The sequence below is a fragment of the Neolamprologus multifasciatus genome, chromosome 9, assembly GCF_963576455.1.
Source record: "Neolamprologus multifasciatus chromosome 9, fNeoMul1.2, whole genome shotgun sequence".
NCBI classification, from domain to species: domain Eukaryota; kingdom Metazoa; phylum Chordata; class Actinopteri; order Cichliformes; family Cichlidae; genus Neolamprologus; species Neolamprologus multifasciatus.
The window spans coordinates 21,312,605-21,337,386 of NC_140447.1; the positions used below are offsets into that span (position 1 = coordinate 21,312,605).

The 24,782-nt window shown below is 40.4% G+C and overlaps 1 protein-coding gene across 2 annotated transcripts; it reads right to left on the reverse strand.

Moving 5' to 3' along the window:
* Window positions 1–101: 101 nt before the first annotated feature.
* LOC146511531 (tyrosine-protein kinase yes-like) lies at window positions 102–22,878 on the reverse strand. 2 transcript variants are annotated; one of them, XM_085172309.1, is made up of 12 exons: window positions 22,245–22,878; window positions 11,664–11,967; window positions 9,782–9,881; window positions 9,153–9,251; window positions 8,795–8,898; window positions 6,853–7,002; window positions 6,179–6,334; window positions 5,582–5,761; window positions 4,920–4,996; window positions 4,455–4,608; window positions 2,839–2,970; window positions 102–624 (listed from the first exon to the last, which is right to left on the reverse strand). In XM_085172309.1, exons 2-12 carry the CDS (start codon window positions 11,956–11,958, stop codon window positions 416–418), a joined length of 1,656 nt encoding a protein of 551 aa, XP_085028435.1. In that variant the 5' UTR covers window positions 11,959–11,967; window positions 22,245–22,878; the 3' UTR covers window positions 102–415. The 2 variants fall into 2 exon arrangements, with proteins under 2 accessions (XP_085028435.1, XP_085028436.1); XM_085172310.1 differs by lacking the exon at window positions 22,245–22,878 and adding an exon at window positions 21,429–22,232.
* Between the last annotated feature and the right edge of the window lie 1,904 nt (window positions 22,879–24,782).

The following is a 24,782-nucleotide window of genomic DNA, read 5'->3' on the forward strand; positions in this document are numbered from 1 at the left end:
ACAATTAATCATTATGTTGCATAATTTATTGTTACAGCACAAATTTGGAGGCAAATGAGTGCGACGGCCGGCTTTTCTCAGTGGGTTTTTCTTCCGCGAGGCTTCGTCACAGCTTATTTCACAGGAGTAAGAATCCCATGTGGAGTGTATCTGAAACATATCTCTGAAATCGGAAACCACAGTCATATTCAAAAATTCACACATCTAAGACTTGTGTAGTACCGTAGGTTAACACAAAATTATGAAATGCAACAAAATCTCATGTGGACACTGGAAACAGAAAAAAAAGGGAGAGAGAGAAAATGTAGAGCAAGTAGTGGTTTGTGTGACTGGCAGTTTCCGGTCAACTTTTAATGGACTTGTCATTAAACAAGCTTCCTCTGGGTGTAGGGATACACAGAAGAGTCCAGTCTCGCTATAGGTTTTCTCCAGGTTGATACTGTGGCTCTGTGGCGGTGAAATAGTCCTCCAGGAAGGACTGCAGGTACTCGAAGGTTGGCCTCTCGTCGGGCTCCTTCTTCCAGCACAGCTTCATCATCTCATGAAGGGACTCGGGACAACCCTGCGGGCAGGGCATGCGGTAGCCTCTCTCCACCTGCTCCAACACCTCCCGGTTCACCATACCTGAGGTTGGAGATGGAGTGGAGACAGAGGGCTGTAAGAGCTTTTGTTCAAGCCTTTTTTTTCCAAATGGAAAAAGAAGAGATAAGAGGGCTCAGGAGGCTGCATGTTCCACAGAAAATCCAGAGTGCATCATTAAAATCACAGCCACCATCAACAGAAAGGATTGAAAGCCTAGCAAATCCCCTCCCTGCTGAATATCAATCTACAGCAGCAAGTCCTGATTTAAAAAAAACTATTTGAGTGTCACAATATAATGGTGCTGACGATATCCATGCTGCATGTAAAATAAATAAATAAATAAAGTAGTAATAGGCAAATCATATATCTGTACTGCAGGTGGACTCCAATAATATAAGAAATTCAGCTTGAAATTCTTCACTTTCATTTTAATATTAATTGATTTATTTATGTTAATAATTAAAACTAAGCACCTTCTGTTACCACTTTGTGATATTACTCTTTACGCTGACCTAAATTTACTGCTCTTGTATTGAAGCATTGGATCCCAGCGGCAGGAGGCCTTAACACTTTGCACATGACTGGGTAGCATTAGTAATTTATAACCAACAGTCCATGTGGTTTATGTTTTTAAATAAACATTTTAAGGAAAAATATCACTCTTTTATATTTTGATTTCAAGACAAGATTTGGGATTGGTTGGGCTCCATGGGAGTTTGACCTATAGACTTGTGAATTGATTTGCCTATCATAAAAGTGTATTTAAAACAGAATAGATAAAGAATATTGTGACAGACCTGCCAATCATGTAATCATTTAGCACCTTTAAACTGAGAAAAATCAGTCACAAATTTCCATCCCTAATTTTTCAATCCCAATATTACCGAAGCTGCACATTTGCTCAAATTAAAAGGCTTCATATAATTCATTTGAAATGAAATACAATCTTTTTGTTTGATTTATTACTAAAGACACCAACCTGTTAGTTAAGCTTAGCTTATAGACTTTGTCCAAAAGTAATAAAACAACAACTGTATATAAAAGATGGATGTGGCCTGACCAGGTTTAAAACGTGAAGCCACCTTGAAAGGATCCTAATTTTATATTTTTTTTCTAATACCGAGCCGGGTTAGAGTCTTTCTCAATGACAACAAACATGTTACTGATTGTTTTATGGTCTAAACTGTTTATTAATCCATGTCATGTACAGATTGCTTGAGAGTTGTCCGCCCTTTTAAACGTGATACAACAGTCGGGCAGTGGATGACTTGGGCCTTATTTACTTGATCCTACATGCTCACCAAGGGTGTACCAAGGGTTAGTAAATGCGTGTTTGCAAAAACCTCAACAGAATATATTGTTAAATTTGAGAATTGTTCCTGTGAGGTAAGAGTATGGCTACCTTGAGCTGCTACCATGAAACATGCCTCAGTTTCTTTTCATAACTCGTTACTGTGCTTTCAAGAGTAACTTCATGCTTCAAAAACACAAATGCACCAACCATTATGCAATAACAGTGACTATGTCCATCTATTAAATATAGTCCAAAATGCACAAATGTGTTAAGTACAAAAATAGAAACTAAGATTTCAAATAAAAAATTCCCCCATTAAACTATGTGTTTTTGTATTCATTAAAGGAGCAATTTCAAACATATAATTGCAAACGTATAAAATCCAGTGGTGTTTGTTCACAGAGCCCAGTGAGCTGTTTCCCCAGGTTTACCATAAATATATGTCTATTTCTCAAAATGTCAACTTACTTCTATAATCAATTATCAGATTCTCTTCAGCCACACACCTCTAATATTAGTTTCAAGGCTACATCACATATAAACCTGATCTGTGTGAAGGTAGCACAGAAGGCTACGGGCACTGCTCCCTGGGGCAGAATCAGTCTGGCAGATGGTTATAAACAAGAGTTGTGTTCAATCTCCTGATCGTCCCCCACCAGATGGTCTCATCTAATCTCAAATGTGCCACAGAGTCAGTGTATGTGTGTGTGTAAGGCTATCTGTGTGTGCATGTGTGTACATGTCAATACTCCCCCTACCGAGCCATAAACAACCAGCGCAGACAATGTCAGACAGCTTCACTTCATCCTCTGATATTAACAAGCACACCAGCTCAACGTCTGCTGACAGACTGCGGGCTGATCACTCTGGCCATTAATCACTGCGCTCTGTTGGTGCACTACACCTTTTCTTCACACCAGGTATGTGTATATCTGTGTGCTAGTGTTGACCCTGTCACTTACCTGGATAGGGCACTCTGCCTTTGGTGACAAGCTCAGTGAGCAGGATGCCAAAGGACCAGACGTCTGACTTGATGGTGAAACGGCCGTACAGCGCAGCTTCTGGGGCCGTCCATTTAATAGGGAATTTGGCTCCTGCGTGTGATGGAGGAGACAGGAGACAGGGTTAGGTGAAGCGCTGCCACTAGAGGGCATATGGGCTAATTTCTGTCTTCATTTCCAGGAAGTCACAGGAAGGTCAGTTAACCATAGTTATATAATTTGGAGCACATTATATTTTCCTACTCAGTCATACAGATTTTTTAAATAGACCTCAGAGAAAACAGGTTTAAGGGGTAACAATGAGTATAAACAATATAATAAGGAATGCTGCACTTAAATAATAAAAAAAGCTATCTAAAGTATTAAAAGTAATCATTAATATATATTTCAAAAAGCAGTTTCATTTGAACTACTCTCTACCTGAGAAACAGTCCTTATGGAAATGTGCACCACAATCAAAAGTTCATTGATCTCTGCCACAGTCATGAACTTATATATAGACTGTACATAAAAGATGGACACAGACACGGTAGCATCACCTAGCGTAGCAAAGTCTCAATGTGATGTTTCCCTGTCACCATCACGGTGTTTTAAAACTGTACATGGATGTGACAGAGAAACAAAAACAAACACTGCCCTCTTATGTGTTATTAAGAACAGTATGCTCTATTGTTTATTTCGCTGTAAACAGGACTATAATTTACCAAATGAATGTAATGTTGTATTCAAGTGTCTTAAAAGTAGCTGTTAACAGAATAAACCCATCTGAAAAGTGTTTACTGAGGTCATAGAGAACCCAGCGCAGTTTCACCAGGCACGGGAGTTACATCTTTTATATACAGTCTATGAGATTAAGTGAATTTTTTACAGCCACCATGTTTTCAGATCTTTGACCAAGCAGATGCTCACAGATATCTTTTCAGTCTTCTGTCCCAGGTATTTAGTTTTTCTGCTTCTAAGCAGGCTATCAACTGTGCTCCACTTCCCTCAGCTAGTATGCTGCTAATGCAACATTTTTAGCATATTTTTGAGGACTGTGTGTTTATAAGATTATTTTTTCATCCATCTCATGATACATCGATTAGCTTCAGCTCTACTTTAGTGATAAATTACTAAATCCCAAACTAAAAATGTGAGCATATTTAGTATTTAACTCCTTTCTTTCTTTATAGCATCACTGGCAACTGTCTCTTGTTTCTACGCCACTGGTCTTCAGACTGTAATTAAATTTGTAGAGCAGTACTGTTCCCTAAGTTTTACAGATGCTTCTAATACAAACTTCAGAAGAAAACTGCAGTCTTCAGCCTTCACTGGAAGTGTCTAAAGCTTGCTCCACTTTCTCATGAGGGTAAGGCACTGCTTGCGAAGCAGAAATAGCAGAGATAAATTCTTCCAACATGTGAAAAGCAAAGCTAATAAGAGATCAAAAGAAGCATCTGGTTTTTCTTATGTTAGCCTAATTCATCATGAGGTGAGACAACCGGGAGTCGTCATAGCTGTAAGGTCACTGCTCTGTCTGTTTCTGCCCTGACACCTCATTCACCTGTGACTCACACGGCCTGTGTGCGTGTACCCACCTTGCCTCGCCGTGTACTCGTTGTCCTCTATCAGCCTGGCCAAACCGAAGTCGGCAATCTTACACACCAGGTTCTCGCCCACGAGGATGTTGGCGGCACGCAGGTCCCTGTGAATGTAGTTCATCCTCTCGATGAAAGCCATGCCATCAGCGATCTTTAAAATAAACACACAAAAAAAGAAACCCAAAATGGTTAGACAGCATCTCACGTTCGCCACTTCAGCTAATCATTTTCAGCTTCTCGTACTTTCCATCACCTCTTCATGTCTGATTGATTTTCAAAGAGTAAGAATAAAAGCAAAGTGTGCCAAATCTGGGAGAGGAGGACTTGTTTACCTGAGGCTGTGATTCTTCTTCTTTTTTCTTTTTAAATGTCAGAAGCTTAAAATAGAGCTCTATACTTGGCAGTGCACTGAGGTGAATTCTACACTAGTGGAGAAAAAAAAGATACAGGTACTGGTCTCACCTTTGCAGCCATGTCCACCAGCATGACAAGATTCAAATGTTTGCCATCTCCTTCTTTGAGGAAGTCCAGCAGGCTTCCTATTAAAAGCAAGTGTGAGAAGTCATAATGGATGTGAGGCAGCTGCATAACAACATACTGCTACAGAGTGCGGAATAATAGCTTAAAGTGAATAATGCATTAAGTTGGACAGTAATTAACTTTGCCATTCACAGTGTTAGCTGATCCATGTTTCTTGTTTGGAGTTAAAGTATGGAAAGGTCAGTGTCTTTGTGAAATCACTGCACCCGAGTGCATCAAAGACTGCAGACACGTAGGCATGCATCTGTCACCGAGTAACCTCAGAAAATTTTTTTCTATGAAAACCTGCTGCAGCTTTCAATTACCCATTCCACTTTCCCGCATCAGGAACCCACCAGGGACCCTGAGGGACTTTCAATTTTTAAAGCGTATTAATTAAAATGCCTATAAAATTTACATTTTTCCTTCAAGGAAATCACCATGTGTAAATTAAAGAGGAAAAAAAGCAAGGGCATGTGATCCACCTGAAAAATCTACAGGCTCACACCTAATGTTGTTTTTCCTTCGCTCTAAAAATAGACCTCAGGAGTGTCGTGTAACAGGAAAACAGCTGATTACTGTTATTCTCCAGGGATTGGCGGTACCTTTGGACATGTACTCTGTGACAATATAGATGGGTTCCTCAGACACCACTGCATACAGAGGCACCAGTTTGTCATGCCTTAGCTTCTTCATAATCTGAGCCTCTTGGAGGAAGGCCTCAGGCGACATGGTCCCCGGCTTCAGCGTCTTTATGGCTACCTTAGTTGTACCATTCCACGTGCCTGCGGAGATGGAGATGCGGGGGAGAGAAAAGCCCACAGGCAACAGGGGTAATCAGTGTTGTTAATGGGCTGGGAGCGAGACAATATCATTAATTAGGTCTTGTAATTGCTCAGACATGTGCTGTCATGCATGCGATTCTCGCAAAATATCCCTGGGATGAGCGGATACGGGCTCACGGCAAACAAATCCAGCTCGCTCTCTCCTACTGAGAGATACGATCTCCAGAGATAAAGATGATATAACAAAAAGAGGAAGCAACTGAAGGAAGTGGATAAGTCCCCAGCTCTGTCAGAGGCAGAGACAATAAACATAGATGAACAATGACATTTTCTATATAAACTGGGGCTTATTCTGTATTTCCCAATGTACATAAATATAGATAATTACTAAATAACATGTGGCTGCTTTGGCCTTACCCATCCAAACCTCTCCAAAGCAGCCCTGGCCCAGTTTGAGCTCCAGCTGCAGTGACTCCCGGGGAATCTCCCAGGCATCTTTAGCAAGGCCCTGGGTCTGAGGCTTGACTGTGGGGCAAACTGTGGTCAGCTTGTGGCAGAGCCCGTCAGCATGCTCTGTGACAGAGACAGCGAGAGAGATCAAAATGACACATTACACCCAGCAGTGCTACACACCAATACACACAAGTCTTTTAACCAGCAGGATTCAGTGTCGTAAAGTTTCATCCATCAGTTCGTTCCATTTGATGTGGATGACTTTAGATGCACTCATCCCAGCTGCGATGAAATATAAATGAGATGAAGTGGCTTTTTAACACACCAGAGCGCTCTCGAGAGCCAAGCTGAAATGGAGTGGGATCACAGAGACTTAACCTCAGCTCTCTTCGGGCTAAGGAGGAGGTGTGAGTTTCAAAATTATAACAGCACCATCAATTGTTATTAAAATTAAAGGCCATTCATCTCCTGTGGTAACCCTAAAGGAAGCACGGCAAACTACGTGGCACAGAGCAGCAGCTGTGAGTAAGAGTAATTTTCAGGATAATTCCTCGAGGTATGAAGAACAACTGTGATGAATAATGAATGAGATGACACAGAAAAAGCGAGTGAGCAGGGAGTGCTGCCTGTGTACATACCTGTATAATGTTTCACAAGCTTCTGTAATGTGTCAAATTGTGCTCTGGTAGTGATGTAGTACCCCCCATTATCAAGCTTGCGGATCTTGTAGTGTTTCACATTATCTCCTTTGGATTCGTCCCAGTCCCGTATGGAAAGAGAATAAGCACCTGGAGGACATACAGGAAGTGGTTTTCATTTTTTTAAGCACAACTGTGAGTGATTTGGCTTTCAAACTAGGATAAAGCTCTGGTTTCCTCAGACTCTTTTTTTCTTGTTTTACAGCTGTGAATTTATGTTTTTCTTACAAAGATGTCATTCTTAGCACAAAAAAGTATCCTCCACTGCTTTGGAGACTTATGTTTCTTCCATCAGTTTCTGATGCTAAATACATCAATACCACAACAGCCTGAACACTGAAGTCAAACAAAGGGCAATTATTTTTTTCAGAGAGTTCTTACCATTGCTGGCTGCTTCATTCTTTTAAAGCAGCTGCATGCTGTTATTAGTCTTCCTCGTGGCTTTATGCAGATCAAATTGTGCAACTGTTGTAGGTTTTGTTCTATTTACTATTTTAACAGTATCTATGCATCCGTACGCGCTACAGGGTGCTTCAGAAAATGATTGCTGTCCCCACCCTTCTCACACACAGGCTAAGAGAAAGCTCACTCATCTAGATGAGGAACAGCAAATATGAATCACACTTTAATCTTATTGCAAATTAGAAACAGAGTTGGTGAGAAGAATTTTTTAAAGATTTAGCTGTGACACAAGCAGTGTTAAACTTGTGCATCCATTAATGTGACAGCATGAATTCAAATGTACTGTAGTCAAAGTCATCAGTAAATAACGAGGTCCAACCAATGAGTGACCTCCGTTGCAATTCCCGAGCATGCCATGAACTGAAAACTGCTATAACACCTGCATCACTGTCCACAGTGAAGCCAGTTTTACATTGCCCCTGACCAGAATCAGCACCTTCGTGCATGACTGAAATGTACACCTGCGCACAGGGACAAACCAAATGCCTTTAGAAAGAAAAATCTTACGGTCAGACGAGACAAAGAATTAGCTATTTGACAACAATAACTAGAGGTATCTTTGGAGGAGTAAAGGTAAGGCTTTCAGATCTAAGAACACTGACAGCTGTGTTCTTAGACTATCTCAAAACCCCAACTTCACTCCAAACAATAATTTATGGACTATATTTAAAAGCTGGGTCTGTGCCAGCAAATCAACCAATTTAAATAAAGAGTGGTCAAGTATCCAACCAGGTTTATACAAGAAGGATACTAAAGGCATCTGGCTGAGGTACTACTAAGGGGCTTTTGGAGTCAGTAAAGGCCATGGTAGCAACCTAAATGCTAATGTTGAAGCTTTAAAATGCTAAAATCAACAGGTAACATTGATAGAGATACGTCCATCTTTTTTTAAAGACTCACTAATACTAACACTAACAACTATAACAGGCTCATTATATCATGTCATTATAGTTGACCTACTCACCTTCCACCCAGAATCTGAAAGTGGAGTGATTTAATGTGGTGAATCTATTTCATATAAGCATTTTTTTTTAGCATTGTAAAATTATTACTTATGTCATTGTTTATATTTGCCATGAAGTCATGAAAGTGCTTCAGTTGCTATGGACTAGCATGATCCATGCAGCAACAGGATTTTCAGCCTGGACCACTTTAGTCAAAAGAACATTTCTATTTCCATTTGCAGTAGTTTATATTTGGCGATAAGTATCTGTCTTGGGTCTTCCGTGCTTTTCCCCACTTACATGTGGAAAGCTGAAGGTGGGGAAAACAGCAGCAAGAAGCAAAACCCCAGCACGACAGAGATCAATGACAATAGAAATAACAATGAACCTAAAATGATACATCTGCAGTGACCATGCTAGATAGTAATCCATGCACGCCCGGAAACGACTCCTCCCACTTTGCTGAATATAATCACCTTTAGTAGTTTCACTTTCTCGCACCAAGAAAGTTCCTCGATGATTCCCTGGATTCAGCAGCAACCTCTCAGCATCTTTACGTCCCATTTTACCAAAGTACCACCTGCAAAGAAAGAGCATTTGAATAAAATGCTCAGACGTGACTAAGGACTGGAATGGTTAAAAACACAAAAAACAAAAAAGCAGGAACGCATTTAATGCATTCCCTTCTTTTGAATGTCACAATCACATCATAAAGCTTTTTAAAGGCTGTTAATGTTCGGATAGCGTGCTTTGTGCAATATGAGGTCATAGCTTCCTGGTGTAGCTGTCATAGCTGGAGTAATGAGGTTATAAGAAGCAGCAACAAGGTCTTACTCTTCAGCCTGGATGGAGTCAGCAGGAGCCACATAATTACTTGGGATGTAGCCTTTCTTTCCTGTGTTGATGGAGCGAGCCTCCCACCAGTCTCCTTCTCTGCAGTGTGACAGCGACACAGGAGATGAGATAAATGACTTGTTCAGTTAACACTCAACCAAAGACTGATTATCAAATAATAGTGTCACTGATACCTGGAACGGAAAAAAACTGTTAATGATTGCTTAGAATTTTTGGGTAAGCCCTGTGGAAATACTTCTAAATTCTTTTTAATCTTGTTTGCACTTGTAAACCTCATAATTTGATTCAAAATCAGTCTTTAAAATGCGTTTAACACTAAATGCTAACATCAAAATGGGACTGAATGAGACTAATCTATTTTACATTACAATAATATAACCCGGGGCAACATTTCTGCCAGAGCAGACGTGCACAGTTCCCAGTAGAAAGCTGGCATTAGGAAACAAGCGGCAATCTAAGTCATTCATTGAGGCCGACACACGCCGAACAGGTGCAGCTGTGATTTGCTGTGACAAAGAAAGGCATCTGGTAATCGCAGCAGTACTCACGAGGAAGCATTTTCATACAGGCGCTTCATAAACTGAGAGAGAAACTGGAGCGATTCTTACGTATTGTTGATGATCTGGAAACGATCTCCTTTTTTAAAGGTGAGGTCATCTGACGTTCTGGCTTCGTAGTCGTATAAGGCCACAAAGAATGTAACGCCACCTAACAACATAAAAAGAGACAAAAAATTGAAAAGAATAACATAACATCACGGTGATGCGACAATGTTTGTGTCTTACCAGCATGGAAATATGACTGAGAATAGATGCTGTCAAGACAGACAGTGAAATTTACACACATGGTAAACAACTGCCACCGTATAAAACTGGTTTTATTTGATAGTGTTGCTTTCCATGCAATAATAAAGTTTATTAGTATATCACTTTTGAGAACACAGGAGCTCTATCTTTCCATGCAATATTTTGCCTACTGTGTAGCCATATGCCCAGACATGATATTCATATACCTACCACTGACAACAATGCTGTCAACAGTAATTCTATTATCACCTGCAGAAAGCAAATACCATGGCAGTGCCACCTTTATCCCCCTCTGAGAGCAGATAATCCATCATGGAGGAGGATTACAACCTAAATCCCACCTAAACAGGAGGGCTCTCGGGATCGCTGTAAGCTGTGTGATCAGAGCCGATAGTTGTTATCGGCAACAACTTCAAATAACAACGACCGGCATTAGCCGTGACACCGTAAAGCCAGATCAGCATGCTGACCAGGCTAAGCCTAATATTAATAATGTTTGCATGTTTTATCCCATTTATGTTTTACTGTAATACAAATTATGTTTACTTTGCATTTCTGCTCCTGACCGTCTCAGCATAAGTGATGGGAATTTTCTATTTCATAAAGCTCTTTTGGTTTATGTCACTGTAACATTCAAATCAATATTCAGGACATCGAACTTGGGCCGGCGATGTGACAGTTAAAAGTGGACTGCATTAGTACAAAACAAAGAGGACGTAATGTTGATGAAATCAAACTAAAGCCTGATTTAAGGCAGATTTATGATCCCATGTTGGTGTCTGTTTGCTTAACTCTTCAGTTACACAGTCAAGGATTATGAGACACATCTACCAAAAAGCCAACAGTGAATGATCTGTTCTCCATTTACGAGAATATACATATATCTATATACATGTCAAAAGCTGATTGATTGAAGGTGGACTGAACTGAAAACATCAGGATTTCTATCTTCTCTTCTGCAGGGAATAAGCAGAAGGACCAACATCCACATAGGCAAGAGCCACTACAGACAGTATAAAACATGGAAACTGGTTCTGAATTGGGAAAATTGAGTCAATGCAGGAATTACTTAAAACTGCACTCTATCTGAAGATCACTAGATGGTGACAGGCCATAAAAAGACTTCCAGTCCTATTGAGGTTTGACCGCTAACCACATGACATTAACTTTTTCCAAAGTTACCATTTTGGACACATAGCAATCATGGTGACAATGTAGGATCAAGTGAATAAGTGCAACACAAACTGCAAACGTGGATCATTTTGCTTCAGAGTGAAGCTTGCACCTTTTGAAATACGCTAGCTTTAGTGTTGAGGCACAACTTTTATTTTGAAGGTTAATTTTCTTCATTTTTGGTTTGTGGTGCACTTTTTTGAGTTTTTCTAACACTCGGCTAGTAGTTAGCGAGCATTTGCAGAGAAATGCGATCACCAAAATCTGCTTCTATAGCAATAAATATTATATGTCTAACACAGCGGACACATTTTGATGTGCGCATGACATCAAATGAATGTCTGCAGTTGGTGTTAGACAGAAGCAACATGTAGACATCTGTCTGCAAAGCTCTCCATAGGATGGACATGTTGAGCTTTAAATAATAAAGATTTAAGTAAACAGTGGTTTCATTTTGCATGAACACCATTATCAGTGCAGTATTGACATCACGCAGTAAAACTCTACTCACTGGGGACAGAACCAGAGAATGAGTTGGACACAGGACCGGAGAAAGAAGATGACGTTCCTCCAAAGGGAGTAATGGCAGATGAAGAGCCACCAAACGGCGTGAGGGTGTGGTTGAAATTTACTGCCCCCGAGCCAGAGGAAGATGAGGGAATTTGACTCTGCTGCAGCTGGGTGGGTTCTGGTCCGTAGTGACCGACGTGAGGCGTGGCGGCGGTATTGGTGTCAGATGCCTGGGAGTTCTCTGGCTGATACTTCATCGTCTGGCCTTTGTCCTCTTTGCTCTTTATGCACCCCATCTTCTCACCCTTGAGAAAGAACACACAACAAGAAGATATTATTTCAGTGTAAACAGAAGAAGAGGATGAGACAGTATAGATGGAGGGGCTGAGGGGCATATAGGATTACTGACTACAACATAAGGTCTGCAGGAACTGGAACAAGCATTATGAAATAAAAATGTATTGACCTGATATGATTATGTGAATCATTTTATTGTTGTTAAAACCTCTAAGACTATAAGCCATGATGTAACTGGGACATATGGATAAATGCAAAATCCGATTTGACTCACTCAAACAAGGCCATGTAGATAAAACTGTGCAGTTCTGTCATTTTCACTATTACCATCTATTACTTGACACTCCTGTTCCATCAAGAGACTCTGTAAACAAATAACAGATTTTATGCTATTTAAATCTACTCCACATTAAATAGGGAAATGCATATTTCTTTGGAGTATCTACATTTATGCCTTGCTGCAATTCAGACAAGTCTGTACAGAGCCCTCCATCCATGGATGGTTACCAAATGGGTTCAACATGCCAAAGATCCAGAGGGCCAAAGTGTCACAGTCCTAGGCATTTCTATGAAGGGATAGTTCATGCCTCTTATTAAAAATCAATCAAATTACAGCAAAGAGTAGCAGAAGTATCATAAGACACAAAATGACCACATAAGACCTCAGGCATCCTAATCGGGTGCCCGAACCACCTGATATTTTTCGTTTCGATGTGGAGTAAAGGCTCTACTCTGAGTCCCCAATCAACCCTTGGTGGAAAATCATTTCTGCCCCGTGTATCTGCAATCTCATTTTTTGATTAATTGAGGTTAAGAATTTAGACTGACATATCATAACTTTGGGTTAATCAAACCCCTCATTTCTGAACCAAACCCCAAGATATTTGTGGCAACAACTTGTCCCTGACTTGCAGTAGGCACTTAAATCTTTTCTGGCCAAGAAACCTGGCCTTAGACTTGGAAGTGCTGATTTCCATTCCCGCGGGCTCACACTTGGCTATGAACTACTCCAGAGCAAGTTGGAGGTCACCACCTGATGAAGCCAACAGAACCACATCATGCGCAAAAAGCTGAGATGTGACCTTGAGGCCAAATAGGGAAAGTGGAAATCTTCTGCTACTTGGCTATGTCACAGATTATGTTCATAAAAGCTACGTACAGATAAAGGCAGCCTTGTTGGAAGCTCAATAGCCACTATAAAGAAAATTAAAGAAACCATAAAAAGACATCGTCGGATAATCACAAAACAGATGTAAAAATTAAAAGAATAAAATCACTGCAAAGAGAAAAAGCAACCAACAAATACTTACAGCGACACAGAAAACAGCATAAACTGACCAGAAACAAAATGCAACAAAACCATTAAGAAACACTCAAAGCCACACAATCATATTACAAAGTGATACAAAATGACTGCAAAAGAAAATTACTACAAATTTGATTATAAATGAGCGACACAATAATCGGTGTTGGACAAAACTGTGAGTCATTTTCGTGTCCCAGCCTGAGATTCCTGGATTTTGTGTCTTTGTCCAGGCATCTTAGTCCTCTGCTTTTTACACGTCTCTGCCAAGTCGTCTACCATTTCACAATCTATCAATGCCTCAGCCTGACCACGCTGGAAGATTTAAAGCATTGATGTGTCTCTATCGGCGTGGTTGTCATTCCTCTTCCTAACATAATTTGGACGGAGTCACACTGAGGCATTCTTTTGTGGAGTGAAGGCCTGGAAAATGTGGAGACAATCAGATACGCTCGTAAAGAAGTCTGAGCGCTGGGAGATCAGAACGGTTTCATTTGCCAAGAACAACGGCTGAACGCAGAGTAGGAGCTGGTTTACTGACACTCCAAGACAGTAAAACAAAAGAGGTAAAAGGTTTTTATAAAGAGCAGATATGTTCAGCGTGGAAGCAGACTAAACACAGTGCTACTGAGCAATACGGCGGCACAGTTGGTTACAGCAGCGCACTGAATTACAGGGCAGTGATCGTACAATCATCAGTGAAAGAGGATCTACTGGTGCCGTAATACATCTCTCTTTGATTTTGTAACAGTGGCCTTGATGTTGGGAGGTGGGAGGGATTTGTCCTCATCGTAGAGGGAGGTTCATAATCAAGAGTTCATCGAGTTCTTCAGCTAAACTGCCAAAGAAATCAACAAAACGGGGACAAACCGCAGAAACCTTCCAAAGATTCAGAACACTTTGCTTAAATAAAACTGTGCAAATTGCAGGTTGCAAGTCATGCTGGGTACTGGTCGTCTTCCACAAAACATTTTTTATGGGTGGTCAGTTAGTGGAGTTGTGTCAGAAAGACGGATTTCTTAAAAACGGCTTCAAATGAATATGTCGGTAAATCTGATCTCAGATTTTAGATCTGCAGCTGACATGCTGAGAATGTTGGCATGGAAAAAAAAAACACTTTATTTTTCTGAACCAAACTTTCCTTTTAACCTCGAGACAAAACCAGTGTCACGGAAAGCAGAGGGCTTTGCTCAGTGGTCGACTCGGGTGGCCTTGTATTTCACATTTAGACAGATGGGTGCCTGGCCCGCCCGGTCAGCAATGAAGCTATCACGCCGTAAAACACTGGCCGGCATCCCGGGAATATTTGCACTTTAGAAATGTTTTTCCTTCCAAAAATAAGGCCTCAGTCATTTCATAAAAGTGACGTCAGTCTCCCAAAATTATCATAAATACTGAAGTTAAGAGATTTAAAAATAAAGTATGTCTCTTTTATTTTTATACTATACTAGAACGCTGTTAAATAATTACACATCATAGTTTTTTTGGTTAAATCTTTGGAAAAATCAATCTTGTAGAAGGAAAGAGGAACCAAGAATCGTCCATAAACGTGATGCCTTCAGTTCACATGTGATCTTTGTTTAACATTTTCACCATCCCTCTAATAAAGCTACAAAAAAAGCTCCTAAAAGTGATTTTAAAAAATCAGTGTGTTCAAAGTTTAGTCTTTTTAATCAATGCTACAAGACTTATTTTTAGCAATGAAGGGTTTCAGTGTTGGTCTGACAGCTGTTGAATTTGTCTTTCAGTTGCTGGGCGGATGCTTTGATCTCTCTGACTACATCTGATCAGATATCTGATCCTTTGATCTCTCTGACTACATCTGATCAGATATCTGATCAGATGTAGTCTGAGAGATCAAAGCATCCGCCCAGCAACTGAAAGACAAATTCAACAGCTGTCAGATGTCTCACAGATGCTGTTTACGCCACAGTTCATGCGTGAAAGTGGTCACAGCTTTTGTATTTGGGCTTTGATGATAAACTGGATATTTTAAACTACATTTTTGCACACACGTATGATATAGGATATGATATTCTCATATGATAATATCATATTATTGTTCTTTTTGTAGGATTTTGCACAATATTGGGAAAAAAACCTACACCTTCCTGAACTTGGATTTTGAGTGAAATGAATTTGTCAAAAATTAGACAAAACTCACAATAAACAAAGTCAAAAATTAGTTTTCAAATATAGCATATTCATTTCCTTTTCTTTTTTTTATTAATATAGCACAAATACTGACTCAAATCCGGCATTGTGGCAGCCAAGTTTGGTAAGTATGCACTTTCTTGTTTTTTGTTAAGGGTTAGGAAACATTAGCATGCTTTAACAATAAACTAAGATACCAAACATGGAAAATATTCCTTGCAAAATACCAACATGGACTATTTGGTTAGCAATTAGATTAAATCACAGTGGTTGATAAGCATGGCTTCACAGTGCTTTAGTCTTCATAAAAAGAAAGATACTGAGTTCATTAGGTAATTGTTAAAGTTAGCATGCTGTTTGCTTTTAGATACAATGATCAATAAGCTGATCAAAAATTAAAAGTGTTAACAATAATCCTAAATGTGATTTATGCTGTTAAGAGTTTAACAACAAAGCTATCAGCCTGTTGACAGTGCATTTAAGATTCTGTACTTTAAACTAGCAAGTTAAATTCACTGAAATTCCCATCGGATACTGAAAGGAGTTTATCTGTCAGCACACACTCACTTCCTCATCCTATTTGTATTAATACAGAAGCAATAACTATGATATACGGTGTTTAACTGAAGGCTGGGCTATAACTGCAGTGGAGCATACTAAACAGATAGATTCCTATCTGAGTGTCACAATATCCTTCCAAAACCCCAATGATAAAAACTCAGATACGATTCCTGTTACTGGTTGTGTGAAGAAAGAAATGTTATGAAATGTAGGGTACATGGAGAGTTTTGCTGAATGCTTGTGCTGAGTGAGGAGGGGGCCAAACGGGCTCATAGCCAGCTCTACCAGCTTAAATTACTAGGAGGATTATGAGGATGGTGGATTTAACTTAAGAGGATAATAACAGAAAACGAGGAGTGACCACCGGTGGCAGTAGCTGAAACACTGAAGACTTCTGACTCTACAGTCACTTTGGCCTATTAAATATTTGTTGCGTTCATGGGCTTCTCACATGAGCAGAATTATGAGGGCTATCAGCTGAAGAGGAGGCTCTTAAGGGCTCTTTGCTGTGACGATACAAAGAGGACCGGCTTTGCCTGAAGCCTCTAAATCAGCTCAGTTAGCTCTCTGTCATCTGGATAAATCTGCCAGTCATCACACACTGACACCACAGGCTTTGTCTACACTGAAAATCGAGAGCTTTAGGAGAAAATATGGCACAAAAATAAAAGATGCAACAGCTACAATGTTAAGGCCAGTGAGCATGCATAGCTGTCATGAAAAAAAAAACCCAAACCTCCACAATCACAAGAAAAATCACACTCTAACATCAAAATGCCTCACTCTCTTTTGCACTCAGCGCAACACAAGATCTGTTGCAGAATCATGAAGCCAAAAGGAAAATCTGCCTTGCTGCTAATTATAGTAACTTACTCTAATTGCGGACAACATCCCACTGCCCCCAGGATGCTAACATACCTACAACAGCATGCAAACACGAGAAGACTCCCAGTAACACCAGTCGGAGCCATAAAGGAACAATGAGAGAGGAAGGTGAAGGGTTTAAAAATGGGGAAGTTTACATGTCAGCACATGCACATATAAACCAAGGCCCCTTTTACTATCTTATTGGAAAGGTTTGGTGCTATTGTCTAAGGACTGCTATGTTCTGACAGACAGACAGAAGATCAGTAAGTAAGAAAGCTTGACATATCACTAGATGTGGGCGGATAGACCCAAATATCGACAGTATCGATACCAATGCTGGTACTGGATTGATACTAGTACGATAGGACTGATACTTTGTTTTTATCCTCTGAGTTCAATATCTAGCTCACTGAATTGTGCTAAATAAGTGAGAAATAAAAAAATGCACCTCAAAAACACGTCAGAACCTTTTTGCGTTGCCTTTCACGTCTATTTTATTTACAGCATGTACACATTTAAACAACAGAAGCTGACCCAAAGTGCTTCAGAGACAGCCACGTTAACCTGGCTTTATTAATAAAAAGTATCAGTGTCGGTATTGGTGTTGATATGGAATAAAAGCTTTTTCATTTGGTACAAAAATGCTCTGCTCAGATTAAAGATTCTCATTTTTCAGCCCAACAAACTGAGAAATTATCTATATATCACTTGTATATCACCAGCAGAAGCCTTTTCTGTAGCGTGAACGACAGAGAGGTGAAAAATACCTGCAACACAGAAACATAAAATGTTTTCCATTACTGCTGAGCTTCCTTCTGTTTCCACAGAGTCTCAAAAGACCCAAAGACTAGACACTATCTCTGTTTAATATTCCTCTTCCAGCGAGGTCAGATTGCCAAGTGAGCTACTGTGGCACAGACAGCTGACAGGGAATTCAGTGGGTTGCTCAAGGACACATCAACAAAGCTGATACTTGCCGAAACCTGCCTGCCTGCATGTGAGAGCTTCTCGGCGCTCCCTTAGACTGTCAAGTATTACAGGAAATACATAATAAACCAAAAAAACGACTATTTTTGGACATCTGAGGCAGCTCCAGATGTTCCCCTAAGGGACTGCATCCCTCCATAAACATCTGAGATTCAGACAGAAACTCAGACCTTTAACCTTTTGTATTTAGCGTTTTCAAGCTTTCACTCTTTTCTCGAAGAACTCTTTTGCCTGCTTTGTGTTTCATTTGTGTATTTACGTAAGCTAACGTGATCTGAGTTTCAGTTAAAACCCATCTCCTGTTTTTTCCATGATCTCTTGTAAGACTGATAATTCAAACCTGAACACTTCTTATCAGCGAACTTCTTTTGGCTTCCTTCCCTGACTCTGACCACAAAGTGATAATTCCACAGAGGCTTCACAAAATGCTGATAAGACAGAGAGGAGAGCATTTTTACGTCACTCTTTTGGATTATACTGAAGACTTTTACAGGGATCACAGTTCAGACTGTTTAAGAAGGCTGCAGAGACAATGTTTAGATGAGTAAGCTGAATGTGGAGGAGTCCCATGATCAGAAACCAGGACAAAATCAGATTTTTACCTATTACTGCTATAGTAATGCCTGGATTTGCTGTTTTTTTATGCTTTTATATGAATTTTAATTTGTTTCTTTTGGTTTTTGTATTGTTAAATAGACCAAAGAGTCACTTTGAAAAGAACTGATTGCTTGCAAAGAATACCCTGCAGCATTACACAAACTTTTATGAGACATCACCATCAAATATCCAATTCAGAACTTATAATTGGACAAATTGTGGCATGTTCATCTGCATGCCACAATGCCTCATGTGCATCTTTGGCTCTCGGAGAAGGCGGACGCACTTTTTCTCCTCTCCCTTATCTTCCCTGCTTATGTCCTTAGTGTCTCGTGGGGTTTTTTTTGTATTTTCCCTGGAACACTCTCTCACAGTCTGTTCTCTAAAACCTAAAAGAGGAATTATGGATTGGATCAACTGGTCCCTAAATGCAATTGACACCCCTTTCTCAACGAGAAGTTTGGGCTTGGGTGAGCCTGAGTGCTGAAGATATCTACCTATTCGGAACCATGGTAACAGGGTTCTGGCGGATCGGAGCTGGCTTGGCCCTGACTTATCGAAGAATTAAGAAAGCGGAACCGGCTGTTCAAACCCCCACAAGGCTGCCCGCTGGGATTGGAACAATGGGAGAGGCGTGAGTTTCTCAAAATGGGCTCATTGAGTCAGCACGGATAAGATCTTGGAGAGGCTACGGCTGCTGTGAATACTCAGAATAAGATCTCTGACTGCAGACTGGATACATCTCGGAAGGGCTAGCCCGGAATAACATCTCTGGGCGCAAAATTGGATGACATCTCGGGGAGGCACACTGCCGTGAGTTCTCAGAAATCGGCTCCTTGAGCACAAGAAATGACAACATCACAGAACGCAAGTATGGCGAAGCGAAGTACGGCTCTCCAACGGGACCAGTGTTGGACTGTAGAACTGCTTTGAAATTCATATGAGCTGTTCGCACGAAAGTAAAAAAAAATAACATCACTTCATGCGGATACCCCTTTGGCGCCAGCTACAAGGCCGGAGCTGAACAAGACACCCTGATAACGACTGTGTTGAGTCTGTTCCTTCCCATTCCATGCAAGGCCACCAGGGTTGGCTGGAAGGGCGAAGGACACTGTCTCAGCTGAACTATGGACACGCACACACATACATACAGTATGATACATGAAAGTGTTGCTATCCTGATAAGTTACCCAAGATAAAGCTGTGCTAGTAAAGTATAAATTATTACATCTTCCTTTTGCATGCCATGCATTATACATGAATGGAAGCCTGGTTCTAAGATATTCTAAGATACAGTAAGACTCTCAGTAGTTTAAACAGGCTCAAATCTTCTGAGATTTAGATTAACTAGATCTTGATAGTTGGCTGGGTGAGAGCTTGGCAGCTTAGCTGAAGGGTAGTATGGTGGTGGTGTTTTTCTCCTCCATCAGTCATCAGAGGTCTTACTGAAACACTGCCCAGCATCTTGCCGGGCAGCTGTTAGCTGCCGTCGCTGCGGATACAGACTGGGTGGGTCTGTGGAGCTTTAATGGGCTTCAGATCTTCAACAGATGCAGCCTGCGACATTCCTCTGATGCCAAAGAGTTAAATCTGGGTCTGGAGAAACGTCATGTGACGGTGGAGATCTGAAGCCCCGCAGCATCAAGAGAAACATCAATAAATGGTTCATAATGAGATTTACTCTGCACTGGGTGTCGAGTTCTGTTGCAAGCGTGCTCACAGTAAGCCGATCCTGAGGCTTACAACACTTTGAGATCGATCTGAGAACAAGTTTAGCTTGAAGAGCCTCCTCGCTCAGCAGTGTTCGACTTCAGTCCAACAGAAAAAAGGAACAAAATCAGTTTTGGTTATTTACATTATTATCGTAACTGACTTTATTTAACCTGTCTCAAAACTTCACTGAACGGCTTGTGGTTGTGCTCATGTCAGTTACTGTGCTGCCAGAGAATAGACATCACACATTTTTCAGAATAAAAGCTCTCATGAGAAATCCTGAATGGCGTGCTATTTTGGGGAATCATCCTTTTGCCAGCACATAACAGGACCGATTGTTTTAAGTGTCAACATCGAAAAACAAAAGGTGACTCCAAAGCCCACAATACAGCCTAGATTAGAGTCTTCTCCACTGAGATAGAAACAAAAGCTGTATTTGACATGTGGACTGTGGCATTAGCAGAGTTTAGGAAACACTGGAGCGCTTTGTTCGCAATATCAGAACTCACTCTGCCTTATAGACTGCTGATAAGAGGGCAACTCTTAGATATTTGTTTATGCGCCTTCTTTTTTCATGCATGGAGAGCACTGCTCTGATTTTACTCCCTCACATGCTGGAGAAAGAAGCGAGTGAAGTGCTGAGTTTGAAAAAGAAAAAAATAATGAAAAGAAACATTCTTAGAGCGGTGAACTGATTTGATCCACTAGAAGATGACCTTATTAACCAATCATGTGATGAAATTCCAAAATTTCACATCTTCTACTATTAGTATCTTCGTTCAGTGAAGACCTTAAAGAAGGGGAAGTTTCACGTCAGGCAAAAGAAGAAATGGCATCACTTCAGGTATCCTATAAAGCTATAAAGAAAACAATATTTTGCTGTTAAGCCCAACATCAGTCTAAAAACACACAAACTAAATGATCCACTGAGTATTTTCTCTACAAACAGATCAGCCTGGAAACTGTCAACTGTCTTAACCGTCTGACATCCAACCCATCATAGGTGTTCCCAGAACGCTGATGCTGTTGCATCGCCACTGATGACTCAGACCATCAAACTGTAGGAATTGTGCATTAAAAACATCAAAACAACAGCTGCAAACTTCAACAAATGAATCAATTCTAGCAGCTTCGGTGGTAACATTAAAAGCTGTAACTTTTTAATGTCTTCACAGGAACCTTCCAGGGGTGAAAGCTCACACTCCAAAGCCCGAATAACAACACAACTGCCTTCTCTCCAACCTCGCCAGACCTTATAAGGATTCAGAGCTGCTATGATTCACTTACATAGTTGTGCAAAAGTGCAGAGCTGTTCAGGATATGACACCACACCAAGTCACTTGAAGTCTTAACAGTTTACAGACTTCAAAGAACATGTGTGCAAGTAAAGCCCGTGTCCTAAAAGTGGAGACTGAAAGGTCGGAGTGAGAGAAGAATAAGCACACCCCTCAAAGTGTGACTCAGCTGTTAAATGAGTGACTTTGCATCACAAAAAGAACCCGAACCCCTTCCTCCTCCTCCTCTTCTTCTTCTTTCTCTTTAAACTCATCTTTATCCGAATCCAGCACTGTGGAATCAACTTTTCTCAGTTATTTAATCTAATTAACACGCTGACAAGTGAACACATAGAAAATGAGAGAAAATAAGGATTTAATCCATTTTTTCCTCACATGGGTTTTTGGCAATTAATCTCTAATTTACCACTATAATCCCACGATGACAATTTAAGACTGGTGTTTATGATAATTAAACCGTGAAATGATAATTAGACCCCTGCTATTTTATCAAACTGCAGAACACTCAGCTTGTGTTACTTTGATTATTCATCTGCAATCCAGTATACTTATACGTATTCCTCTGGGACTGAAAGCATGCCGACTGCTCGCTGATGTCCTATAAAATGACACAAAGCGGCTGGTTTGCAGGATAAAGGAGCATTCACACACTACATAGAAAATCTACAAGCATGTCTGTGTTATTATAGGACATCTAATTTCCTTTGTTGACAGCCCAGACAGGCGAGCAGCTGCGTTTCGGCCCATCTTAATCTGATCCCGCTGCTCTGACAAAGACCACTTTTCTTTTTTTCCCCTTTTCATTTACCTTCTCAAATCCGAGTCCTCGGTGGGTGTTTTCTCTTTTCCCCCTCTGTTCCCCTCGAGTCAGATCAGCAAAAAGCAAAAGAAAAATATCCGAGTTATTTCAAACGGAACCGAGTCGCCTTCATCCCCACTTTACGCATCCAGCAGAGTCAACTGTGGTCAGATTTTTTTCTTTTTCTTTTTTTTTTGTGAAGTTAAATCAAAGCAGCTTAAGTGTTGCAGTCTTGGAGAGGATGGCGGGGGCGATGGGGGAGACGGTCATTGTTATCAGAGCGGACGGGTCAGCGAGGATGAGTCCTGCATCGGCATGACAGTGATTTAAAAAAAAAAAGCAAAGAAAAAAAAAGTGAGACCCTGAAGTATCCCAGCGCTTTGTAGCCTCCACTTCCTACTACTAAACTTCCATCAACCCCCACACAACAACATGGCCGACCGAGCCTGCGGGACTGGAGCCACACAGCTGGAGTTACAGACAGAGATCCGTCTGCTGCAGCTGGTCTGAGATCAGCCAAGACAAGAGATGATGACTGAGGGAGAGACGAGAGAGGAAATAAGAATAGAAAGAAAAGAAAGAAACAAAAGCAGGCGACTAAGAACCGACCGGTCCGTGAAGTGAAGGAAGGCTTCCTTTACAAAAGGGACTAAATGTGCAGCGCTTTCAATCACAAATACAGGTCTTGGACGCCCCCTGCTGGTTGATCATCTCTTATTACAGTTCAGGGGGAGAACTGCTCGGCGTATCGCACCCGTTTTATCACGCTTAACTTTCACAGGGATGCATTTCACATAATATGGTGTTACGATAAGCTAATTTGTATCACTTGCCTCGAACCCTGTTCACGCTTTAACCCTAAAAAATGTTTGTCGTTCAAAGTTCAACATAAAGCTCAACGTTTTACTGAATTTATTTTTTTAATTAATTGCATTTTGTCCTTTATATTCTTTTCTTAATGACGCAGAAAGACAATCGTCAATGCAAAACTACAGTGCCAGTATGGCTAATATAAATATTCTACGTGGTTCTGTGCAGTGTTGCACTCAACCTTACCATATTTATATGATCTAGGTTTAAAATGTTAGTATAACTCAGTTTATACCAAAGACAGAAGTGAGGATGTTGATTAATTCGTCGTGATTCAAATAATAAAATTAGATAAATTTAATCTGCGGAAACAGGATCTTATTTGTTCCATTCCTACTGATTAAAAAAAATAAAAGTTTTAAGGTGAAATGTTTCTGTTTATTTAAATCCTTTTAACAGTACTTAGTGAAACATTTCTGCAAACTTTTGTGATTTTCACATGGTTTGTCTGTAAAATGTGAAGCTCTTGTATTGCAGTGGTAATTCTATCCACTTTAATGGACTATTGTTATCAATGTTCCCTCTAAGCTTCGCGCGCAATTGCGCACTGCTGGCACGGTCTCTGCGCACAGAAAATCTGCGTTGCGCACAGAAAACAAAAAATCTAACCTGACTTGAAATTAAAATTAAAAACTTTAACAATTCTGTTTTGCAGTGTTAGTCAGTAAGTGACTGGCTGCTCCCGTATGGGATTAGAACGATGCCACCTTATCCCACAGTCCAGCCAATGATGCGATTCAGATTCGTATATACAGCTAATCAACGTAGTTGACAGCCTATGACAGCTTCCTTATGTGCCAACACCGGTGTTTTAGCTAGCAAAGCTGCATGGCTGATGTGGAGTGAAGCCAAGTTAATCACAACGTGTACAACCATTGGAGATGTGAGCAGGACAGACGGAATAATTGACGAAAAAAGTGTGGACTTTATACCAGTTTTTAAATTGTGTTGATGGACCATGTAAAACCAGAGTTATGATAAAAAATATCTGCAATGTTTGGTTTTCTTCCTGAATACTATGGTTGTTTATATTTACTGCGGGAAGAAACGGTAAAAACTGCGTTTTATAAGGAAAGCACTCCCTGTGAGCAAACCCCTGCCCCCAGCCTTTCCTATTGGTGGAAAAATGTATCATATCGACCAATCAAAAAAAATGATATGGCAACATGGCATTTAGTTGTTCAGGAAGGGGGGAGGTTTTAGGAGTGACTGCAGTGTTTTGAGCTGTGACAGATTTGCGATGTTTAGTGCAAATCTTGTGTAGTTAGTGTGTAGTGTAGTCAATAGTTTTGTTGTGTGTGTCAGAACAATGAGGCGACTGCTGAAGGTTACAAGTGTTACAGCAGTGATACATCTCCTGTTGTCAGGCCTGCAGGTATCAGGCTGTTGTTCTCCTTTATCTCATAGTGGACAGAAATTATTTTTTGGAGTGGCACAAATAATTTGTGTGGCATCAAATTTGATGCAGAACAGCTGATTGTTCTGTAAATAGTTTGAAATGTTTATTTAAAACCCCCCGCCTTGGCTGCATTTTTAGGTAAACAGCTGCAAAAAACTTTGTTGTTTGCATAACTCAGTTACTTTTTTGAAGAAGTAACTATATAATTAATTGCCCAAAATTGGTCATTATTTACTGTATTTAGCAGACAGAGAGTTACAGGACTGTCTCCCAGACCA